Consider the following 24,247-nt stretch of genomic DNA (forward strand, 5'->3'; position numbering starts at 1 on the left):
TCCGCTCACCTCGGCCTCCCAAAGCGCTGGGATTACAGGCTGAGCCACCGAGCCCGGCCAATGTGCAACTTTTAATTTGGCTGAGTATATAAAGCCTGAAGGAATGGGTGTTTTAAAAAATGGTTGTCAGAAACAATAACATCATATAGCAGCATGAATTTTTAGAAAAGTTTTAAAAGCATAGCTCACTGATCGGTTGTCTTATTTCTTCATAGGGATGGATTAAAATATGGAGGAAGAGATAAAAACACAAATGTAACAATTTGCAAATTTTATTATGTGACTTTTAAATTCTGTTAATCAAAAAGCATCATAGAAAACAAAATAAAAACACTTAAGTGAGAAAAAAACATTGTTTACCCAAAATATAAAAACAACATATTAAAAATAGTTATTATCATATTTTATCCCCTCTAGGCCATATCATTCTCCCCATTTTAACATATCTGAAATTAGGAAACATCTAGTAACCAACGACAATTTACATTAGATATAATGTGATATGTAGAATGGTCCTGTTAGTCAACAGTAGCAACTCAAAGAAATCAAGATATCAGAATTAAAACTACCTGTAGAATTGTACCCCGCATCTTTAAAATTTAAAAAAGTATAATAAAAAAAGAAAGTACAAATGAAAAAAAAAAACTACCTGTATATTTGGATATCAAATGAGAAAGATGCTTTAGCGATGTACTCCTTCCTGGTTCCCAGGGAGCACTAAGGATAATGTTCTCACATATGCTAGTGAGGCATAAATCATGACCACCTTTCAGGAGAGCAACTGGATAAAATGTTTCAAGATCCTTTAAAATACCTTTTGATCCAGTAAATTCACTCTTAGGACTGTATCTTAAAGGATAAATACAGTACTTATATGATGAAAAAGTGGAAGCTATTAAGTGCAGAAAAATAGGAAGCTAGATAAATCCTATAATGGACTATTCTGCAGCCACTGAAATATTTTAAAATAACTTATAAAGTTATAGGAAAATGCTTGCTTTTTAATATTAAATGAGAAAGCAGAATGAAAACTGTGTAATTGCCTGACTCTCTAAAACATATACATATGTTTGGCGCAGTGGCTCACACTTGTAATCTCAGCACTTGGGAGTGGGAGGATTGCTTGAGTCCAGGAGTTTAAGATCAGCCTAGGCAATATAACGAGACTTCATCTCTACAAAAAATAAAAATAAAAATAAATTGCTGGGTGTGGTGGCTACATAGGAGGCTGAGGCAGAAGGATCACTTGAGCCCAGGAGGTCAAGGCTGTTGTGAGCTGTGATCATGCCACCGCACTTCAGGTTGGGTGACAGAATGAGACACTGACTCAAAATAAATTAATAGATAAAGAAATAGGTAGATAATGTTACTATATATGTATTATAAAAATAACTAGGATTAATAATGATTTATTTTTGGGTGAAGAGATTATTTTTGTTTACTTTATACTTTTCTCTATTTTCAAAATTTTCCTTAATTAGCAGTGATGGCTTGACAGTTATTTATTTTTTAAAAAATCTATAAACAAACAGCAAAAAAGCCCAGAATGTTCAATAATCTAACTTGCATAATATGGGCATAAAAGAGTAAGTCAAATCTTAGGAACATCAGCCAATATCATTCACTCCTTTCAAAACAAAGAATTTGGAGGAAAAAAAAAAATCTGTTCCTAATCAAGTCCAAGTAACAGGCACAGCAGGGTGAAAGCAGGACAGGCATTTCTGCCTGGTTGGAAATTGCCCCTTTGTTTTCTACTTTACAAGTTATAAGACTCATAATCGGAATCCTGATCCCATTACAGCATTTTGTAAAAAAAATTCTGCTCACAGGAGCTTGGAATTTTCTGTCCACACAGATATTCAGTTCATTTGACTCATCTTAAAATCAAACTTGTTCCTGGGTTTAAAAATCTTAAGGGCTAAGTGTCTATTTTTAGTGATTTCAGTAAACCTTGATTGTGAGTCTTTAACTTTTCAAATATTAAAATGATGTCCACTTTTACATTCGGATAATACTTCCTGACATTATGTTGCTTATTATCATTAACATGTCCTGCCTGGCAGGAAGAGTGAATGAGAGCTCCCCTCCTCTCATAGAAAGAGAAGTTCACAAATGAATATCCGAGTCCCACTTTGATTTTTACCTTTCGTTGTCAATCAGGGTCCAAGACATTGGAGTTCTGGGACAAGCAGGGAGACTATGAACTGCCCAGGTGGATTTGGTTGGAAGGACCCAGTGGGAACAAGGACACTCTATGGAACATAACGAACCAATAAACTTCTCAGGAGGCCTGTCAGACTGGAGCACCACTAAGGCATTTTTTGCGTGGGCACTGCGTACTCACCGACATTGGCTCAGTAAATCTTACCAATTTAGTATTAAGGAGGCTGGGCCTTGGCAGGCAAGTCACTCTTGAAGCCTTGGGATATGTGTTTGATCAGAAAGCTGGATCTCTCTGCTGTTTCCCATGTACTTTTATCCTAATTGTCTCCCAGAGCTACTTTTCTGGTAATGGACATTCATGGGATGCAATATTTGAGAAGTCAATGAATGGCTAGGTCTATGCTAAAATTTACATCAATCATGTCAACTGAGAAAGAAAAGCAGTCAGCTGTCTCATTGGTTTGATGGACAGAAATGATATATGAGTGTCTTGACTGTACGTACATAACAGACTTTCAAATAATTCATTGAAACTAGTAGACCAGATTTAGGCTATGACTTTTTAAAAACCCCCAAAAAAAAAAAAAAAAAAAATCCTTTCTCAAATCTCCAGGCCTGTATCCCTTTTAGGTTCTATCTGACACAGACCTTAAAATGTCACTAGAAATTCCTCTGCAGGGCCGGGCATGATGGCTCACACCTGTAATCCTATCACTTTGGGAAGGTGGAGCAGAAGGATCGTTTGCCCCCAGGAGTTCGAGACCAGCCTAGGCAACATAGTGAGACTTTGTCTCTAAAAAAAAAAAAATTCAAAACATTAGCTGGGTGTGGTGGTGCAGGCCTGTAGTCCTAGATACCCCGGGGGCTGAGGCAGGAGGATCACTTGAGCCCAAGAGTTTGAGACCAATCTAGACAACATAGTGAGACCTAATATCTACAAAAAATAAAATAAAAAATAAAAATAAACACTAGACAGGCGTGGTGGCGCATGCCTGTAGTCTCGGCTACTTGGGAGGCTGAGGTGGAAGGATTGCCTGGGCCCATGAGGTTGCCCAGTGAGTTATGATCGTGCCACTGCACTCCCCTGGAGAAGTCAGAGTGAGACTACATCTCAAAAAAAAAAAAAAAAAAAAATTCCTTTGCAAGTTAGGCTATCTATGGTGGCCTTTATTTATACTCACAAGCTTTATTTGTCCTTTCAGCATTACTTAGTACTACACTTTAGACAGAAAACATTTATTCTGTTTTTTATTTTTAGTGTATTATAGAATTGTACAATTGTGCTTAAATCCCCACCTCATATCTTTTAACATTAATGCTGTTAGTCATGTTCTGATCTTTGTAAAAGTATAGCCTTACATTTCAAATAACAACAACAACAAAGAAATAGTATAATATATTCGATGTCCCAAATCATGACAGGAAGATCTGGAACTGATATAGAAATTTAGCTTCGAGCCAGGCTCGGTGGCTCAGCCTGAATCCCGCGCCTTTGGGAGGCTGAGGTGAGTGGATTGCCTGAGTCCGCGGGTTCAAGACCCGCCTGGGCAGCAAGACCTCATCTCTACAATAAGTAAAAAAAAAAAATCAGCCGGGCATGGTAGCGTGCGCCTGTAATTCCGGCTACTAGCAAGGCTGAAGCGGAAGGATCGCCGGAGCCCAGCAGGTCGAGGCTGCGGTGCCCGGGAGCGGCCGCTGCACTCCAGTCTGGGCGACAGAGTGAGACTCCAACTCAGGAAAAAAACAAAAAAACAAATTTAGCTTCATTCCTAAAAAGGAGGTAAGAGAACAAGTAAGGGTCACAGAGGGTATAGTTTACACAGAGAATTGAATAGTTACACATATAGAATATATCTTTGCCTATGTGATCAAGTGGTGGGAGTTTTTTGGGCAGAGTAATTCTGAAGAAAGGCTTCAAAAGAGAAGCCAAAGCTGGTCCTCAAGTTTTATTTGTTTTCGAGTGCTCAAATTTCTTTCAGGGCTTGAAATAATTTGTTTCTCATGTTGTGGTTTTTGAGTGATAGTGTACAAACTGCTGGATTTCTTTTGTATTTAGAATCCAAATGGAAAGACATGAGCATGTTTTAAATGCAAACAAATACATAATTATCCATCAGCCACCAGTCTCAGAAGTAGACACTATTTCCAACTATTCCAAATGTTGAGTTATGCTGGTTCATCGCTGAGTCCTTCTTGAATGTATCCATCTCTTCACACCCCAGGGCCAGCATGGCAATTCAGTTCCCTAACATTTCTTACCTGGACTTTGCAAGAGTCTCCTAACTGGTCCCCTCTGACTCCAGTCAGATACCTTTGAGCCACACTCCATATGGTTGCGAGTATGCTGTGTATGGAGCACAAACTGAACCAAGAAATGGGTTCCCCAGCACCTGGTTATGAATCCTCCTTGGTGGGGCACTCTGTCCTGAATGATTGGGCAGCCTACCCTCCAGCCTCATCTCAAACACGCAATGTACTCTTAACAGTTCCAGGATACCACAGTTACCTTTGCTTGAAATGTTCTTCTTAGCTTTCACTGTCTGGAAAACTCCTTTCATATTCTATTGATGGAATAATTAGGCAACTTAAATTTATAAACTTAGAAGCAAGGAAATACCCCAAAATGTGAATTAAGGTCTATATGCAGAACTATTTGCCACAGACTTATTTAGAATAGCAGAAAAAGTGTGCGTGGGGGAACCATTTAAACATCCAAATATAGTTAGGCAAATAAATTATGGCAGGTGGGATATTACCTATGAATTAAAGTTGATGTTGACAAATTTTCAAAAGACATGGAAAAGACATGTCTATTCTAGAAAGGGTTTAAAGTTACTTTGAAGGTGAAAATATCCAAAAAAAAAAAAAGCTAGAAAGCAAAAGAAGAAAGAAAAATAAGAATGGAGACATAAAACAGTCAGAGATGGGGCTGAAAAATGCCTTTTGGCTATGATAGGCTACACATAAATGCTCTTGGCTTTCTATCACCACACAGAAGAAATCCAGACAGTATCACAATTCAAGACCTACAATATAAAAATGTTTATCTTGCTTGAGAGAAACATAGTTATTCCACATGAGAATTACTCTGGTGAGTTCTCATGAAAAAGTCAGAGTCCAAAATCTTATCAAGAGACACAAGGATGAGTTACTTAAGACATCTTCTTACAGTAACCTCTGATAAAAGAGATCTCAATTGCACCAGACAACTCAACTCTCCTGTAGTGAGTTAATATGAAATTATATAAGTTTTTATTTTTTTTGTGAATTAACCTTGTTCCCAAAGTACATTTTAGAAAACCAGAAAGGACCAAACTACAATTCAATTGATCTTCTTGGAGAAAAATTTTTTTAAACTCACACTTCTGATACACATATTGAGTTTTAAGTAGTACTTGCTGAACATGTACGTGGAGTTCAGCTCATCTTGCTTGACAATTAAAAATAGACTCATCAGAATAAATAATTAGGAGGCAGGAGCCGAAGCAGGGAATGAAGTGATGGTCACAGGAACCATTTCTAGTACTGATGATAGTACTAAGAGTACTATAGTACTAATGACAAGAGTAACATCATTTTAGTATGAAAACAATAGCAATATTAATAATAATATAAATATGTAGACGTATCATTCCTTGTCAGGTTTTTGAGCATATAAAGACTAATTTTTAGTTAAGCGAACTTTAATTCGATTCTTGAATCAAAATCTAAGTTCCTTCATTGACATTTTCTTCAGTGCATAGAATCAAACCTAAGTTAAGAACAAGGCACACAACAAATTCCAGACTGGGGCAACGGGGAAGTACTCTTTAATGGATTCAGAGTTTCATTTTGGGAGAATGAAGACATTCTAGAAATGGATGGTGGGGATGCCTGCTTAATGCCATTGAGCTGTACACTTAAAAATGATTCAAACAGTAAATTTTATGTTATATGTATTTTACCATAAAACCCCCCAAATCAGTCCCAAAATAGCTCCAGGATTCTAAAACAAACATCTTATAAAGAGTGAGGCCTACAGAGGCATTTTCGGAGCCCGACATGGGACTGCTTGGGCCTCTGACACTTTAAACACTGTGGGAATCGGCTTCAACGTTGGCATGTTAAGCAGAGGAGTGCAACACTTTTAGACAAGAACCATCTCTCCCTGCACCAAAGTAAAAAGACCTCATGTAAGTCCAAGCTGCACTGACAACACTGCTCCCTGCAGTATGTTCCAGGAAACACGATTCACAAGGCAACGCTTAGGCTGATGCAAATATTGGTAGCGTTTGCTTTTTTTTTTGAGTTGGAGTCTCACTCTGTCGCCCAGACTGGAGTGCAGTGGCTGCTCCCGGCCACCGCAGCCTCGACCTGCTGGGCTCCGGTGATCCTTCTGCCTCAGCCTTCCAAGTAAAGCTGGAACTACAGGCGCGCGCTACCACACCCAGCTAATTTTTTGATTATTGTAGAGATGAGGTCTTGCCAAGTTGCCCAAGCGGGTCTCGAACCCACGGGCTCAGGCAATCCACTCACCTCAGCCTCCCAAGGCACAGGATTACAGGCTGAGCCACCGAGCCCGGCAAAGGGTTATTATAAAATAAGCTAATGGGGGCCAGGACACATTCTTGTTTTATCTCAGTCAAAAATTTTGACTGGGTCATGAAAAGACCCCTGTCCCTTGAAGGGCTGACTCAACATCAGCACCAACATCATAGGGATTAAGGTTGATTTGTACAACTTAGAGCCCAATCAATGTCTGCCTATAGTGTCAGAGGCCAAAGGAAGGTCAAAACGAGCCACGAACAGCCTAATGCTATTTTCCTAGCAAATTCTTACAACGCAGGATATTAAACAATGTTGACAGTAGTATCTCAAACTTGCAGCAATAGGCATAGGAAATACAAGGAAGGAAATATATAGAAACATTAGCAATAGTTCCCTGTATGAGGGAACTAGGCAGATATTTCCATACTTTATCTGTTTTGCAAATTTTCTATAGTAAGGTCGTGATAGACAAAACAAATCATTCTTTGTGAGACATTGAAATCAGGTAGTTAAACAAACTGAAATGAATTATCCTTGAAGAATGGCAAGGACACCACATGATAAAAGCCCCTGGAAGGATCAGGAGGCTAGGGAGGCTTTCTTAACTTTCTTGTGTCTGGTATTGGTTTCTCAATTTTTAAAAATTTTTTACAAATTTTGTCATTACTGATTACTTATTTAAATTCTGTCACCCACTCCTCGACTGTATCCTTCAGAGCACATGTCCTGCCATTTGTATTTTCATCCTCACTATTTTTGGCACACAGTTGCTACAACATATTTGTTGGTCCAAAGGAAGCCTTTAGTTTCTAAAAAAGTTTATCTGAGGGTCTGCTTGTGACTAGGCAGCTTTTACATTTTTCCTCCATTGTGGGGGAGATGTTTGCAAACTCTAAGAAGTCTGTAGTAGAAACGAATATCCTCCCAAAAGATTGAAAATGCTAAAGAGTTAAATTAGAGATAGGAGGTTATTTTACTAGCATGCAGGGAAAGGATGTATACATTGCTTTGCTTTTAAAAAATGACTAGAGGCAACCCCTCCGGGTCCCCTCCCACTGTGGGAGCTTTTCTGTCCTCTCAATAAATCCTGCTTTCAAAAAAAAAAAAAAAAGACTAACAAGAACTTTTGGCCTGCTCACAGAATTTATATTCTTTGTGAGACATTGAAATCAGGTAGTTAAACAAACTGAAATGAATTATCCTTGAAGAATGGCAGGGACACCACATGATAAAAGCCATGGAAGGATCAGCAAGACTAACTTGTTCTCTGGACAAGAGAAGACAGTACAATTTCAACAAAATACTTCAATAAAATATCTTGTGGCTAAAAAATCATAATCGCAAATACCAATCTGAACTTTAAAAAAACAGCCTGAAGATATAATATAATACATGCTATGTCATATGTCTTGAAAAATGCCGTAGTGGGGTATTAGGATAAAATCCAAGCTGCAGATGTTAGACCTGTCCAACAATGAAGTGTTCTGTGTGCAGCCAAGGGTCTGTCCCTCATGGGACATGCACATGTCCAGACTCACCCTGGAGGGGAGGCGGCTCGCCCTCATGTGCCAGAGAAGGAAGAAGAAAGAATGAAGGGGAAGAAGTGGTAGGTGAGTATATGCACAACTTAATTTTAATAGTTGCCATGACTACATAGACCATTTGACAATTAATTTCACGAACTCATCACCGTGCACTTGTGTTGGCAGCACTGTACAAATCACTCAGTAAGGTTTCACAGCCTTGGCATATCAATGTCTCATAGCTGTGTTTGTGTTAATGTGTAGTGGTGTTTTGCTGAGTGGTGTTCATTATTGTTGTTGCGTGTCTTTGTGTGCCCTTGTGAGAATCTCAGAGCTTGAATGAGAGCAGCGATCACACATTAAAATTCTTGTTAAACTTGGCAAAAGTGGAAGTGAAATCAGGGATGTGTTAATCCAAGTTTATGGGGATAATGCCGTGAAGAAAATGGCAGCGTATCCATGGATTAAATGTTTTTATGAGGGGAGAGAAAGGGCCACTGATGAAGAGTGGTCAGGACAATTCAGTAACAAGCAGAACTGATGAAAACCTTGCAAAAATTTGTCAAGTTGTGCATCAAAATCATTGACTGACTGTGAGAAGCATAGCAGACCAAATAAACATCAATAGAGAAACAGAGAAATCTTAACTGAAAATTTTGGCATGAGAAACAACTGTGCAAAAATGGTCCTGAAAGAGTTCTTGCATCATGACAATGCACCAGCTTACACAGCACCATCTGTGAGGAAGTTTTTAGGCAGCAAACAAATAACTGTATTAGAACATCTTCCCTACCTGATCTGACTCCCAGTGACTTTTTTCTTTACCTAAAGATATAGGAAATATTCAAAAGAAGACATTTTGATGACATTCAAGATGTCAAGGGTAATATGATGACAGCTCTGATGGCCATTCCAGAAAAAGAGTACTAAAACTGCTTTGATGGGTGGACTAGGCACTGGAGTCAGTACATAGCTTCCCAAGGGAGGTACTTCTAAGGATATCATAATGATATTCGGCAGTGAAGTACGCAGCACTTTTTCTAGGATAAATTCGTGAACTTAATTGTTAGACCTCATGTAAAAAAAAGGAAGGCATTTTCTACTTAATCATATTTTGTACGGGGCCTCAGTAGGGACAAAGAAGAGAGTAATTTTGAAAAAGTCAGCTGGTGCAGCGGCTCATGCCTGTAATCCAATCCCAACATTTTGAGAGGTGGAGTCAGGAGGATTGCTCAAGCCCAGGTTGGAGACAAGCCTGGGCAACATAGTGAGACCTTGTTTCTACAATGGAAAAAAAAAAAAAAAGCCGGTATTGTGGTGTGCTGCACCTGTAGTCCCAGGTACTCAGAAGGCTGAGGTGGAAGGATCTCCTGAGCCCAGGTGGTGAAGGCTGTGATTGTGCCTCTGCACTCGAACCTGGGCAACAGAATGAGACTCCAACTCAAAAAAATAAAAATTAAAAATTAATAAATAAATAAAGTCGTGGTACAGAATATACCTGGGTGACTTGGAAAGATATCCTAAATGGAAGCCATAGAGAAGAGATGCACCTAGTATGCCAGGAGTTACAAGGTGACAGGAGATGATAAGCTGGAACATATTTTGAAACAGTTTTTACTCGAAGGAGATGCAATGAATTCTGTGGATGAGTCGGCAGAATAAGGAGAAAGAGAATCTGGGAAGTTCATAGGAGCAAAGGTTTAATGATACCCCGGAGAAAATTATCTAACTAAAAGCAAATGCCAGAGCATTTGTTTGATAATATCTATTAGTGCAAACTGTCTGGCAGAAACCAGCAATAGGCATAAAAATATCTTGATTTTAAAATCATCATGGAAAAAAATGCATGAGCTATTCAAAGAGTAGATACGTGTGACTAGCATAAGATCAGACAGTAATGAACTAGCACTGTGTTTGGAAATGCGCAAATATATTTTGTTATTTAAAGCAGGATCCACAATAAGGAAATAAAAGATGTACAGTAAGAAGCTTAAAGCAAAAAGAATCCCAGAATGAGCTGAGAACCAAATAATCATTTTAAAACGGAAGAACATGAAGACAAACTGATCTGGCCTTGAGCAGGGGATAAAGTAAATGAAATTAAAGTTCCTAAAGTTATTTTTGGGTGACAAATATTAAAATGCTATTTTCTTGGTTAATATTTTCAAAAAATTATATGTAAGAGGAGATCTGTAATAATAGATCATGAAAATCTAAATACTGTTAAAATAATGCAATTTGTCATAATTTTTTTTTTTTTTTTTAAGAGGCAGTATCTTGGGGTCACCCAGGCTGGAATGCAGTGGAGTATTCATAGCTAATCATAGCTTCAAACTACTGAGCTCAAGTGATCCTGATCCTCCCTTAGCCTTCCAGGTGCCTGGACCTACAGGTGTGCGCCACCATGCCTGGCTAGTTTTTTATTTTTTTGAGAGATGGTGGTATTGCTATGTTGCTCAGGCTGGTCTTGAACTCCTGGTCTCAAGTGATTCTCCTGCTCTGGCCTCTCAAAGCACTGGGATTACAGGAACCATTGTACCAGACCACAAATAAAAATCTGAAATCACCAAATCTTCCCAAACTAAGACATGGAGAATTCAATTGTAGAACACCTATGGCTTAGATAATATGCATGCAGCCTCCAGCAATTATGTGTATGTAGTAACATGAAATTTATTCATGACAGAACTTTAAGTTAATAAATTATTTTACACTGTATGAATTTTAGATCTAAACTAAGCTATACATATGTAAATTTTAAAACAGATCTCAATTATGTGTATAAATTTATTTGAATTCTCAGGAAAAAGTAGATAGTTAACTTTAATTGGCTTTAATTTTTTTTATTAGTATCCTTATAGGGTATGAAAAAATCTCCAGGTAGAAAATTAAAGGAAAATACTTATTTATAACCATGAGACTCTATGAAATCTTTAATAAAATACTGCAGAGAAAAAAGATGTTACCTCGAGAGGCATTTCATAGTTCACATACTGCCTTTCTTTGCCAGTGTTTCTGGAAATCACCAAGGAAGTACTAAATGTAATGTGTAGAAAGTATTTATATGCAGTAACCTCATAAGAAGGAAACTGATAAATCTTCATGAGTCTTGATTTATGATTTGGTCTTAGGGTCAGACATCTACATACTAAGGGAAACGGAGTCACACTTGCAGGTCTTTACGGAGGCCATCTGGACATGCTTTCCTAATGCCCATTTTCCTGGTGACCAGTTTGCCTGTGGGCACTTCAACTAAGATCCAGTTCCCTTGGGGGTTTCTGCATCTATTTGAATATCTTGTCCTTTTTTGTCACCTCTTGGTTTGGGGATTATTAAATCAGTCCTCTAAATCCATATTTTGTTTCTTTTGTGTTTCTAACAAACAGTTTTTAAGTTTGTGTTGCTTCATGGGCAAATGGTTTATTTTCTATTGTTGTATTTTTTCCTATGTATTTACTTTCAAATTCTCTGAGAGTTTTTAAAGTCAATCTTTATAAATGAAGTCTCTTTCATCAAGATGTAATCTCATTTTTATTTTTAGGACACTTAATATGAAAAAAAAAAACCACTAAAAACGGTTTTCCATTAAGGAGAATGGCTTTTATGCAGCTTTAAAATGCTCAATTTCATTAGAGTATTTACATTTATTTACTGTTAACAATTTAAAAAGAACTCAGACACCTTCACTGTGAATTGCAATTAGGGAGAGAAACTAAGATTATATTAGAATCACCTGGGGAGTTAGTTGTCAACTATACGTGCTGGCATACTCCTCAAATTCAAGAATTTGGGGGAAATTTGAGTGTCACATTCTCTTTCTGTCAGTAAAATGTAAAAATGAATGGAGTCTGCCTTTGGCTTCCTACTTACTCATTTTTATTTTTTGAGTCAGGGTCCCACTGTGTTACCCAGGCTGAAGTGCAGTGGGCCAATCATGGCTCACCACAGTCTTGACTTCCGACTTCCTGGGCTCAGGCAATCCTTCCACTTCAGCCTTCCGAGTAGCTGGGGCTACAGGTATGCACCATCATGTCCTAATTTTTTATTTTATTTTTTGTAGAGATGAGGTCTCACTGTGTTACCCAGGCTGGTCTCGAGCTCCTGGGCTCAAGCAATCCTCCTGCTTTAGCCTCTCAGAGTGCTGGGATTACAGGCATGAGCCACCACGCCTGGCCCCAACTTACTATTGACTATATTGTGATGGCTAAGCCCTTCATGATCATTCACAAAATATTTTTAAGAGTGTATTATGTTAACAAAACGATTACTGGCAAAAGCCAGAATTGATTCTGAACATCAAGGATCTGTTGCTCAAGAAAATGTGTCCTCGGAGGCCACATCATCAAATTACCGTATCACGAGGTTCTAGTTCATAGTCATATACTTACTTTGATGCAAAGGGGAACAAAAAAAAATTTCTGATTTCATGATACAAAATATTTTCAAGGACAAAGGTTGCACACAAACAAGAGTGTTCTGGCTGTCTGCAATGTAAACAGGGAAACACTGAGGCCGACTAATCATGTAAAGCGAAACCCAGCAGGTCCGAGCCAGTGAGGTCAGGCAGGCACGCACCACATACTACCCCATCAGAAGCAGGCAATCTTGCAACTCACCGGCAGGGCAGGATTCTGACCACGTCGTTGGGCTTGTAGCCTTCTATACAAACTGCACAGTTGTCAAAATCGGGCTCTGTTTCCTGCAACAGAGGAAGCACAGGTGAGCCGACTTTTTTTTAGCTTCAATCCCTGTCTAAATACCAACACAACAAACTGAAGGAGAACTTGCCTGGAGCAAAGCTTTCAGCAGTCCTGGTACCAGTTTCTCAATCACTTTCTATCTGTTAGCTTTGTTTTCGTTCCTTCCAACCTCTACTTTTTTTTTTCTAGGTTCCACTACCAGCACTTTTTTGAGGAAAATCACTTTCTCAATTACCACTACTAATGATGCTATGAATTTTAATTAGAGGCGACATACCAAAATCTCAAGGATGAGAAACAATATTTATGGAACACTGACTGAGTGATATTTAATCTATCCATTCCTCTGGAATCTAGTATATAAAATAAATAAGTAAATATATACATATTTTGAGTCAGGATCTCACTCTGTTGCCCAGGCTGGAGTGAGTGGCACAATCACAATTCATTGCAGCCTCAACCCCCTGGGCTCAGGTAATCCTCCTGCCTGAGCCTCCTGAGTAGCTGGGACTAGAGACATGCACCACCATGCCCAGCTAATTTAAAAAAATTTTTTTTTGTAGAGCTGGGGTCTCACTATGTTGCCCAGGCTGGTCTGGAACTCTTGGGCTCAAGCTGTCTACCCACCTCGGTATCCCAAAGTACTGGGATTATAGGTGTGAGCCACGGTGCCTGACCTGGACTGCTTTTTGTCTCGCCTCAAGATATACTATTGATTTTGGCTTTATACCGTCATTCCAAAGCGAGGGAGGCTGTTGCAATGACTTTGGGGTTCTGAATATCCGATTTCAGAGGGACTGAATATACTTCCTGTATTTATACTGTGGAGAACATAGCTCATCACACAATGCTGTCTTCCTTGCAAGGATTCATGGAACAACTTTCTCAGGTCATCACATGAGAAACAACCAATTTCTTTCTATCTGTGGGATGCTGGAATAAGGTAATTCAACATGGCTTGAATGCTGATTGTTTTTTTTTTTTTTTTTTGAGTTGGGGTCTCACTTTGTCCCTGGACTGGAGTGCAGTGGCATGGTCATGGCTCATCACAGCCTCTGCCTCCTGGGCTCAGGTGATCCTCCCACCTTAGTCTCCTGAGTAGCTGGGACTACCAGCATGCACATCATACCCAGATAATTTTTTGAAAAGACGAGGTCTCACTATGTTGCCCAGGCCGGTCTCGGCCTCCTGGGCTCAAGCAGTCCTCTTGCCTGAGTCTTCCAAAACACTGGGATTATAGGCGTGAGCCATGGTACTCAGCCCGAATATTGAATACTGGCTCCTTCTTTGCACTGGCTGCTAGAAAGCCCAACCTAAATTTGAGAATCATTTTTGTTACACATTTCAGATCATGCATTTGTTTAGTAATTTCATCCTGGCTCCATCTATTTTTTGGTACACTTGGTTTCCAGGGTCTCATATTTTCTATCCAACTATTTTATTATCCTATTGTCTTCATTTTATAAACTGCTTTAAGTTATATTTAATAAAGAAGAGCATAAATAACAGACACATTAGGACAACGATTAGCATATATTTCCCTTTTCCATTCTTCCCTCTCTTCTACTCTGGTTATCAGAAAAGTCGGGAGCTTCTCTGAATAGTTTCCAACCCAAAAAGAGAAAAGCCTCCTACCTTGTCACCCTTCCTGATGGTCCGGACCTGGAGCTTGCTGATGGCTTTCTTAGCTGCATCTCCCAGTCGGCGCTGAAAAGCCAAAAGCTTCTTGTTAATAATAAAGCGGTGTCATTCCCAACTTCATTTCCGATGGCATTAAATAAACCAGGGCAGCTTGCTCTGAAATCCTGTCCTCACGGCACAAACATAGACGATGAAGGTGGGAAGAGACGGGACAGAGTGTCTGTGCAAAGTGGCTCTACTCATCAAGGTCTCTAAGAGTTTTGTCATAGAGAAGTTCTCCATGCCCAGTGTTAAGTTAGTGGTACATAACATGGAAAGATCTTGCCCTGTAATTCTCTAGTGTAGGTAACATCTATATAGATAGACAAACAAGCAAAACAAATAAAAATTTAGTCATTTGTCACTCTATTCTCTCAACTTATGACACAGAGATAGAAATAGTTAATCTGGAGTAGTTGGAATAAATCCTCTTGTTTACAGTCGGGGTTTATGGCTTGCATATTTCTTTTTTTTTTTTTTTCCTTTTTCTGAGTTGGAGTCTCATTCTGTCTCCCAGGCTGGAGTTCAGTGGCACAATCACAGCTCACGGCAACCTGCACCTCCTGGGCTCAGGTGATACTTTTGCCTCAGTCTCCAGAGTAGCTGGAACTAGAGGTGTCCTGTCACTATGGCTGCCTAATTTCATTTTTTGGAGGGAGTAGAGATGAGGTCTCACTATGTTGCCCAGGCTGGTCTCGAACACCCAGCCTCAAGCAATCCTTCCTCTTTGGCCTCCCAAATTGCTGGAATTACAGGCATGAGCCATCATGCTTGGCAATATTCCTTCCCATTTGCTTATATAGACCTAACCTAGGTTTAAATTCGTAGGTGTTTTCCATGCCATTCCATCACATTCTTACATGCCAAATTCGCCTCCTCTATGTGTATGTGTGAGTGTGCAAATAAAATACATAAAACTTAATGTTCCATTTAGCAAATAATTATAAAGCAAACACCTAGGTAACCACCATCATCTGTGCCAAGAAATAATATATCATACGCCTCCCCTCTTTTTTGATAGAGAAAATTATTATCCTAACAAGCTCTACAGTCATGTAATGAGAGGGCAATGAAGAAGAGTGGGAGGAGGAGAGAGTTTGGAGATAATTAAATTTTAATTTGTCAAGGAAAAAAATAGTTCATGTGTCTTCTTTTTATTTATTTATCTTTTTTGAGTTGGAGTCTCACTCTGTTTCCCAGGATGGAGTACAGTGACATGCTTGCAAGCCACCGTAGTCTCAACCTGCTGGGCCCAGGTGATCCTTCTGCCTTGGCCTTCCAAGTAGCTGGAACTACAAGCATGAGCCACTACACCCAGCTAATTTTTTATTTATTGTAGAGATGAGGACTCGGCAAGTTGCCCAGGCTGGTCTCGAACCCCTGGGCTCAGGCAATCCTTACTCATCTGCCTCCCAAAGTGCTGGGATTATAGGCATGAGCCACCATGCCCAGCTGTTTGTGCATTTTCTACATGATTTCTATACTTCTTAGGTATGGGTACTTCTGCAACAGATATGTATTTGCAGCAGTAAAATATATTTGAAGGACTAAGATGAACAGGGCTAACATTTAAACCCAGACTAATCATTTGCTTTCACTAATTTTTCTCCTTTTGGAAAAAGCACTCAAGCTTCTTTCTTTCCTTTAAAATATTGAACATTTAATATATCCTAGGTACCATGCTATAGGAATATACACATACCACCTTTACCCTTAAAATAATTCCAGCCGGGCTCGGTGGCTCAGCCTGTAATCTCGCGCCTTTGGGAGGCTGAGGTGAGTAGATTGCCTGAGTCCGCGGGTTCGAGACCCGCCTGGGCAGCGAGACTTCATCTCTACAATAAATCAAAAAATCAGCTGGGCGTGGTAGTGCATGCCTGTAATTCTGGCTACTTGGAAGGCTGAGGCGGAAGGATCGCCAGAGCCCAGCAGGCGAGGCTGCGGTGGCTGGGAGCGGCCACTGCACTCCAGCCTGGGCGACAGAGTGAGACTCCAACTTAAAATAATAATAATAATAATAATAATTCCATGAGAAAAGTACTATTTATAGAACAAATGGAGACTTACAGAGCTTAAGCAAATTGTTCAATGTTATAAAGGAAATGAAAGGTTAGCCAGAATCTGAATAAAATTACTCTGACTTTAAAAACTGAAGTGGGCCAGGGCAGTGGCTCATGCCTATAATCCCAGCACTTTGGGAGACTGAGGTGAGAGGATTGCCTAACCCCAGGAGATTGAAACCAGCCTGGGCAACTTGGTGAGACCTCATCTCTACAATAAATCAAAAAATTAGCCAGGCATGGTGGTGTACACCTGTTGTTCCCAGCGACTTGGAAGGCTGAGGCGGAAGGATCGCCTGAACTCAGCAGGTTGAGGCTGCTGCGGCCGTGAGTGTGCCACTACACTCCAGCCTGGATGACAGAGTGAAGACTCCCACTCAACCCCCCCCCGCCAAAAAAAAAAACAAACCCAAAGCGAATCTACCACTTTTACCTCTATTCACCAAACACCCAATCAACCAACCACCCAATATCTGTCCAGCCAGCAAACCAGTCATCCAGCCTACCAGCTAAGTGACTAACTAACCAGTCAGTCAAAATCTAGTAAGTCCTTATCACATGGCACTTGCCTAAGCACACAACAGTTAAAGTAAATAAGTAGATGGGTAGATGTTTTCCTTATTCATTCATGTTTCTCTTTGGGATTGCCTCCTTCATTCCTGAAATAATAATAACATTTTTAACAGAGGGTAAGTGTTTCGGCTGTTTCCTAAAAGGAGACGTACATACACTGTATGCAGAAGTCCATGGGCAGCTAACAAACTAACAAACTAAGGAGTCAGCGGGGGGAGGGGAGGGCCTGTGGTAATAAATACCATGGGAAACATGAGAGTAAGAGGGACAGAATTGAACTGAGGTGAAACTAAACATTCTGGAACTTTCTTCTCCTATTCCAGTGGTGACTACCTACTCATGCTTTGGTTTCAACTCAAGCTATTTCTTCAGGGAGCTCTTCTTAGATGTCTCCCAGCAAGAACTCATTCATCTAGACCCTCACAACACTTTGTACCTCTGTTTTATAGCACTGTCACATTGGAAATTTGACATCTGTGCATATGATCACTCCCTCATATAAGCTCCCTGAAACAAGCTGGTGTTTATTTTGCTTCCTATTATCCCATATGTCACCAGCACATAGAATAAAACTGCCTTCAAGAATTGGCACTTAACCATTCAACACATTTTTTTCTTGCATGTCCATTTATTAAACAAGAATTCCTTCCTTTATTACTGTTTAACACAATGTTTATTAGCGATTAATGTTGCGAACATTATTTTCCTGTACAAAAATACAGCTTCTAACACTATGAAAACAAGATGAGTACTATGGAAAACTGATCCTTCAAAAGAAATAAAGAGTGGGGGGTGGGAATTGAGGGCAGTGTGAGGCTTTGTCTGCTGTCAGGGAAAAATCAACAGGAACAAAAATTTGGGGGCCTCCGGACCGCTCCAGAAGTGCAGACTTAAATACAGTTGGAGCCAGGTGAAGTCCACTACAGGACTTCCGTGTCCATCTGAGAAGAAGCCAGGCCGAAGCGCTGACCCACAAACACATAAAGCGAAATTTTCCAAATGCGTATCATCTCAGAATGTTCACCGGTCACAAACATATTTTTGATTACTTAGTCTGTGCCAAGAACAGGTCTGGGTTTTAGAAAAAAGGTAGCAAAACACAAACACACACACACACACACACACACACACACACACACACACACACAAACACGCAAATTCCCGTCCTCTGTAGCTTATAATCTAGTGGAAAATCCTTACCATAATGACAGAATAAAATATTAAGTCAGTAGATAATTTTTTAAAGCATGGAAGACAACCTGAGAAACTTAGCCAGTTAATGGGAAAACTGACAGACAAACTTTAAGTGATACAAGCCATAAGGTAGGCAGAGTTGTGGTCTAGCCTTGGCAAAAACAGCCAGTATTGACTAACAGCCACTCTCCATTGAAGAAGGCTTGGGTAAGAATTGAAAGGCACTGAGAAAGTTCTTGTAAATGCCACAAATCTACAGAACTTATATTTAGATCCCAAGAAGAAATCTGGACCCCAAATAAATAATTACTGATCATTTTTCTTTTTAAGTAAAGCGCACAGAAATTTTGATAATTGTGTTTAATTAGTACTATAATATTTGGAACTAATTCAATCCTTAATTGTTTTTTAATTTTCAAAGTCTGAGCACAGTAATTGAGTGGCAAAAAATATTTTCATACATTGATCATAGATTATACTCAAAAAGAGCCAACTTTTTTTAAAAACTGGTGAACTAAAAATAATGTTTTCAAAATTCAACTTCACTTAAAACAATTCTTTAGCAAATGAAACATGCCTTTCTTAAATGTGAACATGTAAGGTAAGTTCAAAGACTACTTTAAATTTTGGCTCTACCTGAATACAAACAGAGTGACTTTTGAAAACATCCCGTCTCTCTCCCAGAAAAACAACAACAAAAAACCTTCCCATGCCCTTTAAAATAAAAATACAGACTGCCTTGAGTTTTTAAAAAATGGCATGTCCATCTAAGAAATGTAAGGTAAGCCAAAATTAAGGCATCATCGGGGATTATGGCTAACAGTAAAGTTATTGATTAGGGAATTAGACAAATTCTGTTGCTGGCATTTGAATGACTGGGTCCTGAGAGGTGAAAAAAGTTCAAGAGAAGATTAAGTAGTTTAGGACATGGGCTTCTCAAATTAGCAGGGTTAACAGACTGAGAGAGAGAGTGAGAGAACGTAGAGTCATATGTGGCTTAACGACAGAAACACGTTCTGAGAAATACGTCATTAGGCCATGCTGTCATTGCGTGCCTATCACAGAGTGTACTTACACAAACCTACGTGATAGAGCCAACCACACTCCCAGGCTATGTGGTAGACAGCCTATTGCTCCTAGGCTACAGACCGGTAAAGCATGCTACTGTACTGAATACTGTAGGCAATTGGAACACAATGCTAAGGATTTGCGTATCTAAACAGAGAAGGTATAGTAAAGATATGGTGAGAAAGTCCTCTTCCACATCGAGGCTATGAGGCCTTCCTCCCTGGAAGCCCTGAGAAATCAAATGAATCACAAAGGCAGAAAGATATATTTTCCTCAATCATTCTTTTAAAAAATGGCATAATGGTATTCTCTCCCCTTTCCCTGTTCTTGAGTCACACCTCTTTTGGGAAAAAGCTGGAACTTTAGCAGTGGCGAATGAAGGATATGAAAGTTTTTCCTGGCAGGGGCAGAACAGATGGTCCAGTACCTGAAGAATATAGGAAAATCAGCTACTGAGATATACAAGGAGGATCCCCCAAACCCCCAGAATTCCTACAAGCTTAAACTTCAGTCACCTTCAAAGTACTCTCCATTTGATGTCATACACCTGTTGAGATGTTTCTTCCACTGCTCAAAACAGTTTTTAAACTCATCAATGTTGATGCCTTTTAGTGCTTCTATTGCTTTTGTTTCACCTCTTCCACAACACAAAACATTTCCCTGTGAGGACTTTTTTCATCCTGGGAAACAAAAGTCTCTTGGGGTGAGATGAGGTGGATAGGGAGGATGGGGCACAGGGATGATGCTGTCTTTTGGTCAAAAAATGCTAAACACTCAGTGTGGTGTGGGCGGATTGCTCATAAATCACCCATTATGAAATGGGCAAACACGTTGAAAGAAACAAAATTTACTGAGGCTGAATACAATCTCTCACAACAATGCTAGCTGGTATACTGATGCCTATGGGTTCCTAGAACACATTCCTAGTGGGAAACCTGTACTACAAGGGGACCTGCCCTCCAAAAATTAATTCTGGGTGTTTTTTTGGATCCCTCTCTTATATGATGACTATGGGACTATGTAGTACTGAATTTATTTCTGTAAGGATTCTGGATCAATAAAAATAAGGAAAAAAGCAGCATGAAGTTTTTTAAAAAAGGAATGTCCAAGTATTATCAGTACATTCATTTTTTTAAGTGACATGAAAATCACACACAGAAAAATGTCCCACTTTCAACATTTAAACAAAAATTTTAAAAACTTAAAAATAGCTGGGCTCGGTGACTCAGCCTGTAATCTCGCGCCTTTGGGAGGCTGAGGTGAGTGGATTGCCTGAGCCCACGGGTTCGAGACCCGCCTGGGCAGGCGAGACCTCATCTCTATAATAAATAAAAAAATCAGCCGGGCATGGTAGCGCACCTGTAATTCCAGCTACTCGGAAGGCTGAGGTGGAAGGATCGCTGGAGCCCAGCAGGTCGAGGCTGCGGTGTCCGGGAGCGGCCACTGCACTCCAGTCTGGGCGACCGAGTGAGAAATAAAGCAGCTGTTGCTTTCATAGCTGATCTCTTGTGTTTTGGGGTTTTTAACTGCACCAAGTATAAAGGGGGAAGGAAGACTACAGGCCCTCCTCAAAATGAGTCTTGAACCTCACCTGCATACAGAGTGTAGGGACTGGAACTGGAAGTCTACTGCAAAAGGGACTCTTGCCTTTGTAATTCTCAGAAATGTAGAGTAAAGTGATGCTAGTGGAAGACTCTGAACTACTTCAGGGAGATGGAGGAACCACCCCAGATGAAAGTCAGTCTTTCCAGTCTTTCCTTTCTAGGGATGCCACTCTCTTCTCAAGGGTACCCTGAGAATCTACTCTAACCCAACCAGACCCAAACCGTGCTTTTCACTCTGGAGTTGACTCATGTTGGCAATTGGATTTATTCATCGATTTCATCTAAACAGGTGATATTTACCCATGTTATTAGCTTTTGGACAATAGTAAACATAAACTGCACTATGGAAAATAGATACAGGACCATGTACTCAAGTCCTACATAAATGCCAATAAGGATGGCAAACAACAGCACCCAGTTCAACCTGAGACACCTGAACTAGTGATCTAAATGGAAAAGAAAGTGAGAAATATAAAACACTTTCTCTTTTTCTGCTCTGTGTTATAAACAGAAATGCAGTGAAGGTGCTAAAAACAAACACAAAAAAACCCCCAAACACTTAGGAGCATAAGGATGCCAAAACACAGAATCAAAACTGAGTTTATGTTCTTCTTATCTCATTTGATTGGATAATTTTGTATCATATTTGCTGTTTTAACAATAACAGCTGTATTTTATAATCATGTTCATTACCAGCATCACCATCAGCAAGAGGAAAAATCAACTAAGTGTTTTTATGTTCTAGAAGAAGGGAGAACACTGTCAAAGTAAACAGAGTTGGCCTCAGTTGTCCAAAACCTCACGTGTTCATGGGTGCCTCAGAAATTTTCCTCGCAGGCTCTAATGCACAGTAATGATCTTTCCAGGCCTGGCAGATACAGCAGAAATCATCGCACTGTCAGACCAATAGATTTCCATGATGTAGATCACCACCAGTCTAGAAAAACGGATAAAATAATTGGACTATCTTGACGGCTATGATGACCTTCTAGAGCAATGACTTAAGCCCGTTTGTGCATACACCATGTGAGGAAAGAACACCAGGGTTATTTTTTATGGGAGGTCTTATAGAGGAGAAGGCAATGGCTTGAATGTTAGAAGATGCAAGCCTCTGTCCTATTTCTGTCACTAATGAACTGTGTGACTTTTTCCAAGTCACGAAAACATTCGGGGTCTCAATTCCCCTTATTAATAAGGTAAGGTGTGAAATAATGTCATTTCCAGCTTTATCAGCTTATAATTTTGATCCATTCAGAACAAAAATAAGGAGACAAAGATGCTCTGAGACCTGAATTATCTAAAAAAAGTGAATCTAAGGCTAAGGACCTCACTGAACACTATATGGATATGATGTGCACATTTGCCTTTGTCTCCCTGAGGGATTTGTACTTTCTTCTAGAACAGTTTCAGGGACAATTTTAATTCTCATTCATTAGAAGAGAGGAGCATCTCTGCCTGGACTCACTCTTGGCATAATCCTGTCCCTTCCCCTTCTCTTTCTCTGTGAAGTTGAAGTTTATGTTAAACTCCATGACTTCTCTAGTTCCAACATAGTTTGAGTGCCCATACGTGCAAAAGAAATCAAAGGGATGTGGACCGTGAGCTTGAGAATAATAGGAAAAGGTATTCTCAGGGAGAGGTAAATCTTTCAAGAAAACCTTGTTCAATGTCATTACCAGGCCTCACATAAAACAAAACAGAACAACAAATCAAAACAGGTCTGGTTTTTGGAATAGGCAATATTGTTCATGGAAACCAAAAAAAGAACCCTACTTAATTTATTTAATGTGCCTATTATAATTGGGAGTCATGCAGTTTTCAGGACAGAGACTCATTCCTTGTGCCTAAGATGGGGTGTCCCAGTAGACAGTGAAACAATGTATGAGAGCATCTCAAGAAGACAGGCTTGCCTGCCACAGCCATGAGCCACTGCAGGAATACTGCTCTGCTGGCTTTGCCATCCTTCAGGGCTTTCCTAAGTAGGGTAAGAGTGGTAGTAGAAATGGCACATCTGGGGAATGATGGGAACATGCCTCTTTGCTCTGCTGGTGGAGAGGGGAGAACTGTCCACAGTGCACACTGGTGTTCAGGAGTAGGAATCAGTCATGAATCTAGCCTCCCACCTCAAAGGTCAAGAAAAGGTCACTACATGGCAGGTCATTAGATGGGTAGAATGGAGGAATACTTAACATCCTCTGCGAAACTCTCTGAAGTAGGGAAGCTTCAACTAAATACAGTTGGCCTCCCACATCTGTGGGTCCCACATCCATTGATTCAACCAAATGTGGATCAAACATATTTGAGGAAAAAACAAAAACAAAACCAAACAAAAAAACACGCCTTCAATCCTAGCACTCTGTGAGGCAAAGGTGGGAGAATCACTTGAGACTAGGAGTTCAGGATCAGCCTGGGCAACATAGTAAGATTTAATCTCTATAAAAAATTAAAAAAAAAAACAAAACTAGTCAGGCATGGTGGCATGCACCTGTAGTCCTAGCTACTAGGGAGGCTGAGGAGGGAGGATCACTTGAGCCCAGGAAGTTGAGGCTGCAGTGAGCTTTGATCGTGCCACTGTGCTCCAGTCTGGGTGAGAGAGTGACGTCCCATCTCTACCAAAAATAAAAAACTAAAATTAGCCACATGTGAGTGTGGTGGCATGCACCTGGTAGTCTTAGCTACTAGGGAGGCTGAGGCAGAAGGATCACTCAAGCCCAGGAGTTTGAGGTTGCAGTAAGCTATGACTTCACCACTGCGCTCTAGCTTGAGTGACAGAGTGAGATTCTGTCACTTAAAAAAATAATAACAATACAACAATAAAAAAATACAAATAAAATAAAGTACAGTATAACAAGTATTTACATAGCATTTACATTGTGTTAGGTAAAAGTAATTTACAGATTATATAATATATATTGGAGGATGTGCATAGTTATATGTAAATGGTACACCATTTTTAATATAAGGAACTTGAGCATCTGCGGATTTTGGTATCCATGGGAATAGAGGGGTTCTGGAATCAATTCCCAGTGGATACCCAGGGATGACTCTATACTAGGAAAGACTTAACAGTCAACCCTTACTTCTAAAACCAAAAAGGCCAGTGTTCAATGTTGGATGGTCAGGAGTTATTCATTTTACTGCTATGATTTAGGTGA

The 24,247-nt window shown here is 39.8% G+C and overlaps 1 protein-coding gene across 1 annotated transcript in view; it reads right to left on the reverse strand.

The window, feature by feature from the left end:
- The window catches only part of RNF150 (ring finger protein 150), a gene marked incomplete at its 5' end in the record, with an annotated part of 98,296 nt that overhangs the window by 58,671 nt on the left and 15,378 nt on the right, over positions 1-24,247 (reverse strand). Inside the window, 2 exons of the mRNA XM_008051753.2 lie at positions 12,830-12,912; positions 14,549-14,620. Of these exons, the coding sequence (XP_008049944.2) occupies positions 12,830-12,912; positions 14,549-14,620 (155 nt within the window). The remainder of the gene's footprint in view (positions 1-12,829; positions 12,913-14,548; positions 14,621-24,247) is intronic.

Source organism: Carlito syrichta, unplaced genomic scaffold (assembly GCF_000164805.1).
Source record: "Carlito syrichta isolate Samal-C Ts95f unplaced genomic scaffold, Tarsius_syrichta-2.0.1 Scaffold230908, whole genome shotgun sequence".
Lineage (NCBI taxonomy): Eukaryota > Metazoa > Chordata > Mammalia > Primates > Tarsiidae > Carlito > Carlito syrichta.